At 49.7% G+C, this 10,988-nt stretch overlaps 1 protein-coding gene across 1 annotated transcript; it reads right to left on the reverse strand.

Moving 5' to 3' along the window:
• Positions 1-2,522: 2,522 nt before the first annotated feature.
• Positions 2,523-9,836, reverse strand: LOC142202418 (surfeit locus protein 4-like). Its single transcript, XM_075272520.1, has 6 exons — positions 9,726-9,836; positions 6,239-6,425; positions 6,080-6,156; positions 4,784-4,827; positions 4,078-4,264; positions 2,523-3,219 (listed from the first exon to the last, which is right to left on the reverse strand). Exons 1-6 carry the CDS (start codon positions 9,771-9,773, stop codon positions 2,953-2,955), a joined length of 810 nt encoding a protein of 269 aa, XP_075128621.1. The 5' UTR covers positions 9,774-9,836; the 3' UTR covers positions 2,523-2,952.
• Between the last annotated feature and the right edge of the window lie 1,152 nt (positions 9,837-10,988).

Below are 10,988 nucleotides of genomic sequence, written 5' to 3' on the forward strand. Positions count from 1 at the left end.
TGCCACTAGATGGCGCTGTGTAATAGAAATTTCCTCCACAGAACACAATTGGGCTGTTCGGTGTATTTTGTTACCTTTACCCCAAAATGGTAGCCAATCCATACTGCAGTGAGTGAGGCTGTGTGTACTGCGCTGCTGCATATGTTGGCGCCCTAGAATTAATACTGACAGGCTGTTCTTGTAAAGATAATCATACACATTAGGGAGAGTGTGTGCCTACATAGGCGTACGGAGACTTACAAGTCATTCCTGCTCCGCTAGGGATTCTGGGTAAAAAATATGCAAATCTATTCTCCAGGATGTAATTAGGAGAACAGAATAGAAATACTAATTTGGCAATAAACCCCGCCTCATCTTAGTAGGCTTAGTAACTGAGCCATGCATGATGTTAAGGGGGCTGCCCTCTAGAGGGCGGCGTACAGAGTGCACTGCTCTCCTAATTACATCCTGGAGAATAGATTTGCATACTTGTAAAGATAAGGAGATGGCAGGAGGCCGCGGTCTAATGTACAGATGAGCCAGGTCCTCCAGAGGGCAGGTGCGGGCTACCAATGAACATGCGTGTAGTTGTCCCCCTCTAGTGGTGGCCGAAAATAGTATCTGTTTTGCAGAATCTGTTATGTGTTAAAGGCGTTGTCCCATCACAAGGATCCTATCTATACTGCTAGTTTATGTGGATTTAAGACTTTTCCTAAATGCATTGCTTTATCAAAACTGCTTTGTTTGGCCGCTATCTTAATTTATTCACTTCATTGTTTACACTCCGTTTCTATGGCGCTTGGGATTATCTGCTCATTTGTCAAGTGATGTAGCTGCCTGCTCTCAGGGGGAGGGGGGAGGGAGGAGCTGGGAGCAGCTCTGAGCTGTTTGTGTCTGATAAGTAGCATGCGGGATTTCTGAGCTCTTATCAGTCGGTTTAATTGAATTTGGCTGATAAGGGCTGAGATAGGGAAGTCCATTACCTCTGTATGTAATGCAAACTGACTCAAATCCAGCTCTGCTACATCAGCTTCACACTGTGGTAATTCATTTACAACCAATCCCATGCAAGTGAAACCCCGCCCACCAATGTGCCGAGAAAAGCAGGAAGTGAATAGAGCACAACAGCCTGCAGGTTAGTGAACAAGTGTCATGGGAATACCCCTTTAAGGCCAAGGGCGTAGCAGTAGCAACCGGGCCCCAGACCCTGGGGGGCCCCTAACACATAAAATATAGAATTATTCTAAGTGGCACAAGGTAATAGGGGGTCCCCATTACAGATTCTAGTGATAACTCATAGTCCGGTCCATCAGAGATAAACTTACAGGGGTAGAAAATGGATTGATGGTTGTCTATTGATATGAATGGCATGTGCAGTCCTCCAGACCCTAGACCAGTATCCAGCGTGGGGCGCCATCACTTCAGGCTGTTGTATCGGGGGAAATCTGAGTCATTATCTAGGCCAGTAATCACAGTGTGCCGCCCCCTTGTGGAAAGCCAGCTGACATTATGTATTGATCTATAGAGGGCGCAGTGTTTGCAGTTGAATCCAGACCCTCATCTGTGTCCCTCATCTAATTTATATGAGGACAGGGGTACACACATGACCTATGATGGTTAGGGATGGGGCCCTAGAGTTTGTATTGGGGTCACCTCTGAGAGGAGCCTAGGCCTGCATTGCTATCCAGCAAGGCTACAATGTAGAGCTGAAGTAGCCATTGGTCTTGGGTTTCTCTGACACAAGGGAGGGGTCCCCACTTTGTTATGTAAATATAAATCTATACCAAAAAGTGGTCAGAGGAGACCCCAGACTATCCTTAGAATAGGTCATTAGCTGAAGTTTGAGAGGGGTCCAGCGCAGGGCCTATCAGCTGGCTGCAGCAATTCGGTGAGCTCTGCGGACCCCTGACTACCTACCTAGCACAGTCCCATACATTGCTATTGCAGTTCAGCCCCATCCACTTAAATGTGACTGAGCTGTGAAGAGGTCACGTGACCAATGGTGCCACACCGCTGGAGCACCGCTACTGCTGCAAACTGCTGATCTGTGGGGGTCTCAGGCGTCGGACCCCCAGCGATCCTAAGGGAAGGACATTATAAAGTCCTGGCTGCCCCTATATTACAAGCACAGGTCCACTATGGCGGGTGTAACGTCCTCATCTACCACTACATTGCGTTCAGGGTTGGGGCGGGATTTGTGGTTGTAAATGTGTTACTACGCTCATATGACGTTCACTGTGGTTAGACCTCCCGGCAATACCCAGATCAGCCCTCCCTGCATTGATTTTGGGCCACAATGTCTCTTCTCTATTCACATCCAAAGCGCAGTTCACAATTCTGCTGGTTTCCTGTCAGAGAGCAGTGCATTGTGGGAGCTGAGATAATAGTTACAGTCTGACTGCTAGATAACAGCCAGCAATGCAGCTCTGGATGTGACTAGAGTATGAGACACGTCAATGAAGATCAGCACAGGAGAAGCCGCACTTGGCATATCCCGGGCACTGAGCGTCGATGCCAGGGCTTTATATGACACCAGTCCAGTCTCATCATGAAAATAGTCATTTATTTATAAAATGTCCATACAAATATTCTCCGTACAATAAAGGTTTCTGTTTGTGTCGCTTGCAGCTTTCTGAGGTTGGTTACATTTCCAGTGAGGGGCACAGGATGCAGGTAGTGTTTACTGGAGGGGTAATGGCTGCCAGACCTGTAGTGGGCACAGACGGCAGATAACAGGGGAGGAGGTTACGCCAGTGTGGGCAAAGCTGGGTAATCTGTGGGCCAGTGCCCACCCCTGGCATGGAAACCTCTTCCATATTAATCTGAAGAATTGCAATATAAGCCCCATCATTAATGGAACATTCCATAAAAAGCTCCCCCTGTGTCATGGAATATTCCTGTCAGATGCCTTAATGCTATTGACTGTAATATAAGGGGCATCATAGAAATGGCGTCCATGTCATGGCCGGCCGGTCACCACTTCTTCTTGTGCTCATCCATGGAGACTCCGCCGGGGCCCAGCGCCACCACCAGCAGCAGCCCCCCAATGACAGACATGGTCTGGAAGAAGTCGTACTTGAGGAAGTCATGCATGGGGCGGTGGGAGGGGATGTTCCAGAAGGCGTTCTGTAGGACATTGATGACCATCAGCCATAGGACCAGGGTCAGAGCCGCCAACTTAGTCTTAAAGCCAATGGCAACCAAGATGACGAGGGCCAGGCCGAAGATGTCCTGGAAAATCTGGGGACGAGAAGACAACAAGGATTATGCAGAGCAGTAGGGGGCGCCAATAGAGCAAATGTAGTATCCGCCTGTATCCAGTGCCCATCACCATGTACAGTGCCCTCCTGTATCCAGTTCCCATCACCTACCACCATGTACAGTGTCCGCCTGTATCCAGTGCCCATCGCCTACCACCATATACAGTGCCCGCCTGTATCCAGTGCCCGTCACCTACCATGTACAGTGCCCTCCTGTATCCAGTGCCCATCACCATGTACAGTGCCCTCCTGTATCCAGTGCCCATCACCTACCATGTACAGTGCCCTCCTGTATCCAGTACCCATCACCTACCATGTACAGTGCCCTCCTGTATCCAGTGCCCATCACCATGTGCAGTGCCCTCCTGTATCCAGTGCCCATCACCTACCACCATATACAGTGCCCATCACCTACCACCATATACAGTGCCCTCCTGTATCCAGTGCCCATCACCTACCACCCTTTCAGCACATGTACAGTCCCCATCATTTGACACCAATGTATGACATAATCTACCACTATATATATCCTGTGCACCCTCCTACTAGTGCACTTTACTTCCAGCACCCACTACCTACCACAATACACCACACATACAGTGCCCCCTCTACCACCACTGCCCACACACACAGCACATCCATCAAAGCATTGACCACCCAAGCCCCTGCAGTCACCATCACCACATCCAGCTCTGTATACTACCCACTAAAGTGCATTAGTCTGCACCAACCTCTACATCAAGTCTCCCAAGATTTAACCTGCCACGATCCTTATTTTAGGTTTCTACACCCACGTAATCCTGTGCCCCTCCCCCCCATTCCCTGGCCCATTACTCACTGTGAAGGCGCTGGCATTGAAGTGCAGCAGGGTCATGAACATGAGGATGAGCAGCACGCGGCCTCCCAGCTGCATGTACTGACGTGGTGATGTGTCCCCTACAGTGGGCACCCCAGCAAACATGGACTTGCCTTCAGAGCGGGACTCGGCCAGGAGCAGCAGGAGACCCCCGCCCAGAGCCATGTTCCTGGAGGAAAAATAAAGGGAGGAGGCCGTATCAGTACAAGGTCACCTGAACACATGAGACAAGACACTGACATATATACCCCTCTTGTACCCGGAGCTGGTGCATCGTGGGCAACAGAAGATAAGCCATACACATAGAATACTGCAGTAACTACTTTCCACCACTAGGTGACACTCCTGTGTAGTTTGTCCAGTGGATGGAAGTGGAGACAGGTGAACATCCCCCTCATGTCTCAGGAATAGAAGCTGATTTCTAGTATTGTTGGCCTATCCTTAGAATAGGATGTGAATATTAGATTTGGGGTGTGTGTGAAATCTGACCCCCAGGACCCCCACAGATCACCAGTACTGAGACAGTATGGCTCTTGGTATTGGTTACATACTGCGAGACGCTGATCATTCACTGTACAAACAGTAGCAGCCCCGTCTGTACAGCTGATCTGCGGGGGTGCCAGGTGACAGATCAAACTGATTAACCCCTTTAAGAAAATCTCAGCGCTACAGACAACGTTGTATTCACCTCATGAGGAACTTCAAATCCCACAGGATATTGTAGACAATGGTCTGAAAGAGAAGAAGAGACCTGTAATATATATATATGTATACATACACACGTAGTCACTGTATACTGGGAGCTCTGAAGCCTCCTAATATACGGAGGGGTCTAACTGGGTCATTGACAAGATGTCTGCTTGCTGTCAGTGAATGGACAGCTGATGGGTTTGTTACAGTTGTATAGACTCTGTATACTGTATATCTTCACTGTATACACCAGACAGACATAACCCCAGGACCACCCAGGGTATCACACTGCCCCTCGCACCGCCTGGTACCCTCTCCTCTCCAGGTAAGTGACATGACCATACGCGATTTAATGCGCCATTCATTCCAGCAGGCGTCTTCTTCCAATGCTCCAGTTCTGACACTCACATCACTGTGGTGTGCCGGGGTCAGTATGGGCGCTCTGATCTGCTGCACAGCCCCATATACAAGCTGCCATGCCCTGTGTGCACTGTCACCTTCCAGCAGGCACTTTTGCAGCATTTTGCTGTACAGCAGTTGTTCTGTGATTGGATGGTTTCGCCATCACTCCGCACACGAATACACGACCCTGATCAGAGGTGATTGTCCCTTGGATCGCTTTCGGTAGGTACAAGCTATCCCCCATAAGACCTGTTATTTTGGGAATGCTCTGACCCACTTCTTTAGACATCACAATTTTCTCTTGTCACACGCGCTCAGATCCTCACGTTTCCCGATTCCACGCCAACAAGTTGATGAACTGAATTGCCGCTTCATATATCCGACCACTGAGAGGCGCCACTGTCATCAGACGACCTGTGTTAGGCATCTTAGCTGATCGGTGTAGCTAGAAGTTGCCAGCAGAGGGCACTATAGCGTCCTCACCCCTTTCCCCCTAGTTAAGCAGTAGGGCACCCCTTACCCCCTCGGGAACATCCCATCCCCCTGCACTGCCACGTCCATGCTGAGCTGATCCCGCACGTCACACCGATGTCACATCTACAGTCAGATAATGGGACAGCAATGAGGGCTTTCTAGCACTAGGTGGCGCTCTGGTCCTGTTCCTAGATGTATTTATGTCTTAGCACAGGATTCTTCTACTGCAGTGGGAGGGACCGAATATCACGTCGTGAACAGTCACTGGCACGCTGACCCGCAAGATGCCCAGCAGCGATCATGCCAAGTTAGCATGGGGTAATAGGAGCGTGATATGCCACAATTAGGGGGTGGGGGCTGCCCTGATATGGGTGTATGACAGAGAGCAATGAATAAGGGGCTGTATACATCTACTCACCTGCAGCACGATGATTATGAAGAGGCCGAGGCAGGAATACGGGACAAACTTCCTTGTCAGGACCAGGACGCTGCCAACTAAAGACAGACATAGAGTATTATCACCACCCCAGAGGGTACAGGGGGGCACAGGTATACAGTACGCTCTAGGGGGGCTCACCCAGCTGTCCGACCATGTTAATAACCACAAACAGAGTGGCCAGGAACATGCCGCAGCCCCAGGACATGCTGATGTAGTCCCGCTGGTCGTTCCATTGCAGCCACATCCGCAGGCCGTCCTCCAGGAAGGTGCAGATCAGACACAGATGAGCCAAGTGCGGGAGATAACGCTTCGTGACACGTAGGAACTGCAAGCACAAGATGGTTAGAGTGTGAGCTCTGCAGCACAGGATGCCTGGCGAATTCACTAGTCTACCCCTACAATTAGGATAGATGGCGGATCTAAGAGGAGACCCACAGTCTGCTCCTATACAGATACCAATCATGCTGTAGTACTGAAGTATGACCACTGGAGGGGAGCAGAGAGCTCAGGCAGACTAATAGTGACTACAGCTAGGAGAGCAGTCTATTGCTCGCTGGTATCTGCCATCCAGACTAGAGTAAGCCCCGGTCACCACTATCCTGTATACATCACATAGTATATAGCACGTCCTACAGAATACACTAATCCTCCGTGTAAACCAAGTGCAAATGTCAGGAGGTTATCACAACCTGGTGGATGTGCAAATACCGTGATGCCAGGGTGCAGTGCCAGGCCGGCATATCCATGTGTGCAGGTTACACTGCTACAGCCCTGCAAGTGCTATACAAATATTTAGGGTTAAACACAAACAGGAGATGAAAGCCAATGTGAACAAGCCCTGACCCCAAAGGAGGAAGCGCAAATAACCCGAGTCTCATATAATCAATCCAATAAGGATACAATGGTCAGGATAAGTAATGTAATGTATGTACACAGTGACTGCACCAGCAGAATAGTGAGCGCAGCTCTGGAGTATAATACAGGATAAGTAATGTAATGTATGTACACAGTGACTGTACCAGCAGAATAGTGAGCGCAGCTCTGGAGTATAATACAGGATAAGTAATGTAATGTATGTACACAGTGACTGTACCAGCAGAATAGTGAGCGCAGCTCTGGAGTATAATACAGGATAAGTAATGTAATGTATGTACACAGTGACTGCACCAGCAGAATAGTGAGCGCAGCTCTGGAGTATAATACAGGATAAGTAATGTAATGTATGTACACAGTGACTGCACCAGCAGAATAGTGAGCGCAGCTCTGGAGTATAATACAGGATAAGTAATGTAATGTATGTACACAGTGACTGCACCAGCAGAATAGTGAGTGCAGCTCTGGAGTATAATACAGGATCAGTAATGTAATGTATGTACACAGTGACTGTACCAGCAGAATAGTGAGTGCAGCTCTGGAGTATAATACAGGATCAGTAGGAGTTAGATAAGGTGCACAAAGACTGAATAAGCAGTGAACCTTGTGCTGATCAGGGCAGTATCTCCATGTGATTGTAGTGGATGACAATCACATGGTCTTGACCACTGCTTGTACGCTATCGGGGCTCTGCTGCTTCCTCCTGGCAGTGCACTGAGTGGTTGTAAATGATAATAATTACTGATGATCATTCGCCTGGAATTGACAGAATCAGTCATGGAGAAGAATGTGATTGAATGTAGAAGGCTACAGATCAGATAGACTTGTGTCTCAATATTAATGTCCCTCCGCACCCAGGACCACACATTATGCACAGTGTGCGCACCCCTGGGGTACATGGATCACAGATTGGAGACCTCAGAGGTAGCATCCAAAATGCTGTACTAAATTCCAGGGACTTCCTATGGCCATGAGGTGAAGATGACACCCAGGATTCCTCCAATCACCTACAACTGTACAGCATCCGAAAATAAGAAGGAGAAATGGAGAATTACAAAGGTCACTATAAAGGGGGGTCTTATATATTCGGCAGGGTGGCTCAGTGGTTAGCATGGTGCCCGTGCAGCACTGGAGTTCTAATCTGACCAAGGACGACATCTGCAAGGAGTGGTTATGTTCTCCCCGTGTTTGTATGGGTTTCCTCCGGTTTCCTCCCACACTTATAGGGAAGTACATGGTTACTGACGATGTCAGAGCTATATACATAAATGACCTAGACTTGGGATCACTGATCAATATCAGATCAGAGGGGGGTCTGGAGAGAGGTGTACAGCACCCATATGGGCCAATGCCTGATCTATGAGGCTGTGCTATAGCCAGCACCTCCACTGCCCATCTGATCTACTGATCGGTGCCGGTGCCCAGGAGTTAGGAGTCAGCCCCCCCATCAATACGGAGGAGCAATCCTGACAATATGGCAGGTCTGATAATGGCTCAGAAGGGTCAGCACTCTAAGTGTGGTAAAACTACAACTCCCAGCATGCTCCAGTCACATCTGGGCACCAGTGTCCATGTCGGTCCCCAACAGCTGGAGCAGGAGGTTGCTGATCCTGCACTAGGGTCTCGCACATTGCCATATGTACTGGTCAGCTTGCTGTATATAACACAGACTCCTGTGGCCCCGTGCACAGATCCATGCGGGGTTGTGAGGCCCAGAGAACATTTTGTGGCTTGGGCTCATTCTCGGACATGTTTGGCCATCTGTTCCCTTTTAGTCGGACCTTATTCACACTGTAGGTTTGTACAGATGTGTGATCTCTGGGTTCGTCTTGGAGACATTTTCACGTCATGCACTTTCCAATATCCCGGGGTCCATGAACATGTGACTAACCAAGAAACCCCAGGACAGGGAGAAGGCGGAGCCTGTGGGTGACCAATCAGCAATCTAATGAGGATTTACATAGCGGACAATGTAAGGGGTTGTTCACACTACAGTCCGTTGCTCTCATCCCTCATAGGACTAGATAGAATTTCTTCTATTGCCATTTAAAGGGATTGTTCAGGATGTCAAAGTATTGGATACTGGTGATCTATCCACATAATCGGGAGTCAGACCCGGTTTGCCATATACTAGGTATACCGCCCTAGAGCTGCAGTCCCAGGCGCCACCAACCAATCTGATATGATGAACAAATTATCAGTACCAGATATCTTCAGAACATGGACAACCCCTTTAAGTCCTATGACGGATGAGAACAACGGACTATCGAGTGCAGTGTGACCATCCCCTTAGACTATATCGCAGTGTGAAGTAATGGACGGTCACTGACATTTCGCTCATACATATCAGATTTTGGTATTGTAATTGGGGTCACATCTACATTATGGCTGCCGGCCATGACCGTACAAGTGTATGAACTACAAGTCCCAGAGTGCTTGGTAACTTTGCCTCAGGAAGCCACAGGTTGGATAAAGCAGGTGAAGCCTCTACAACCATCAGCCTGTAACTGCCCTCACTGGAAGATCAAGTGTTAATGACCAGTCCAACTAATTAATTACTCTGTCTCCCCCCTATACCAAATGGTTTCTTCCAAGCATCACCAATATATAGCGGAACATACCAACAGCTGCCGCAGGTAGGAAGACATGGAGTGTACCATGTGAGTAATAAACAGGGCCTTCTGCCCGTTGACTTAGAGCACGGCAGTGACCCGGAGGGGATGGAGCAGGGGGCAGTGCGGGGGGTCGTTACCTGGTCAGCCAGCTCCTCAGCTGTTCCCATCACATCCGCGGGCGCCATCTCCTCCTGTGCCGCCAGTCAGTGAGCCCGTCCGTCCAGCGATCAGACAGGGCACTGCTAGTGGGGGCGTGGCTCCGCAGAATCGCGTCATCTGTCACAACGCGTTTCTATTGGTGAAAATCCGGCGATAAACGCAATCACGTTTCCTTTTCCACCAATAGCAGCGTCCCAGCTCACCGCTTCATTATATTGTGTAATCAAAGTGGAAAGCGGCGGCGGCCATGTTTAGTGAGGGCGACATTGCCCTTACTGTCAACGTGTACTGAAAGGCAGCCTGGGGTGTCCTCAGGTGACAGCTGATGTCTGCGGGGGAGCCGGAGGGGCCAGGGCTAGGGGTGTATGGAGAATGTGCCGGACATGTACACACAGGCATCAGTGACAGTATGTGTATGGCACTGCGGACTATGGCATACCTCACTACTATAGAAGAGCCGAGAGAAGGACAAAATATGCGGCGAACTTAGCTCCGCCCACTTTTATGTTGACCCCGCCCATTCGCATTCATTTTCCATGTGCCCCCACACAGTATTATCTTCCTACAGTCACCTGTAAATTATATCCCCCCTCCATCTCTCCCAGTTTCATATACCCCCTTTATCTGCCCCCAGTTTCATGTCCCCCCTCCATCTCTGCCCCCCAGTTTCATGTCCCCCATCTCTGCCCACAGACTCATGTCTCCCCCTTCATCTGCCCCAGTGTCATACCGTTCTCCCCCCCTTCATCTGCCCCAGTGCCATGCTGTTCTCTCCCCCTTCATCTGCCCCAGTGTCATACCGTTCTCCCCCTTCATCTTCCCCAGTGTCATACCGTTCTCCCCCTTCATCTGCCCCAGTGTCATGACATGCCGTTCTCTCCCCCTTCATCTGCCCCAGTGTCATGCCGTCCCCCCCTTCATCTGCCCCAGTGTCATGCCGTTCTCCACCCTTCATCTGCCCCAGTGTCATGCTGTTCTCCCCCCCTTCATCTTCCCAATGCCATGCTGTTCTCCCCCCTTCATCTGCCCCAGTGTCATGACATTCTCCTCCCCCTCATATGCCCCAAGTTTCTCCGGACGCTGATGAGCTAAAATCGGGACATACCTCCCGCCGACCGGGACCGTGAGACAGGACGCCGAATTTGTGAATGTCCCGTGGAAATTGGGACGGTTGGGAGGTATGCTGTGTTGGTGCTATATGAGTATCAGCTTCATATACATGGACCCCCATATTACTGACA

The sequence above is a fragment of the Leptodactylus fuscus genome, chromosome 5 (genome assembly GCF_031893055.1).
Source record: "Leptodactylus fuscus isolate aLepFus1 chromosome 5, aLepFus1.hap2, whole genome shotgun sequence".
Classification (NCBI taxonomy): domain Eukaryota; kingdom Metazoa; phylum Chordata; class Amphibia; order Anura; family Leptodactylidae; genus Leptodactylus; species Leptodactylus fuscus.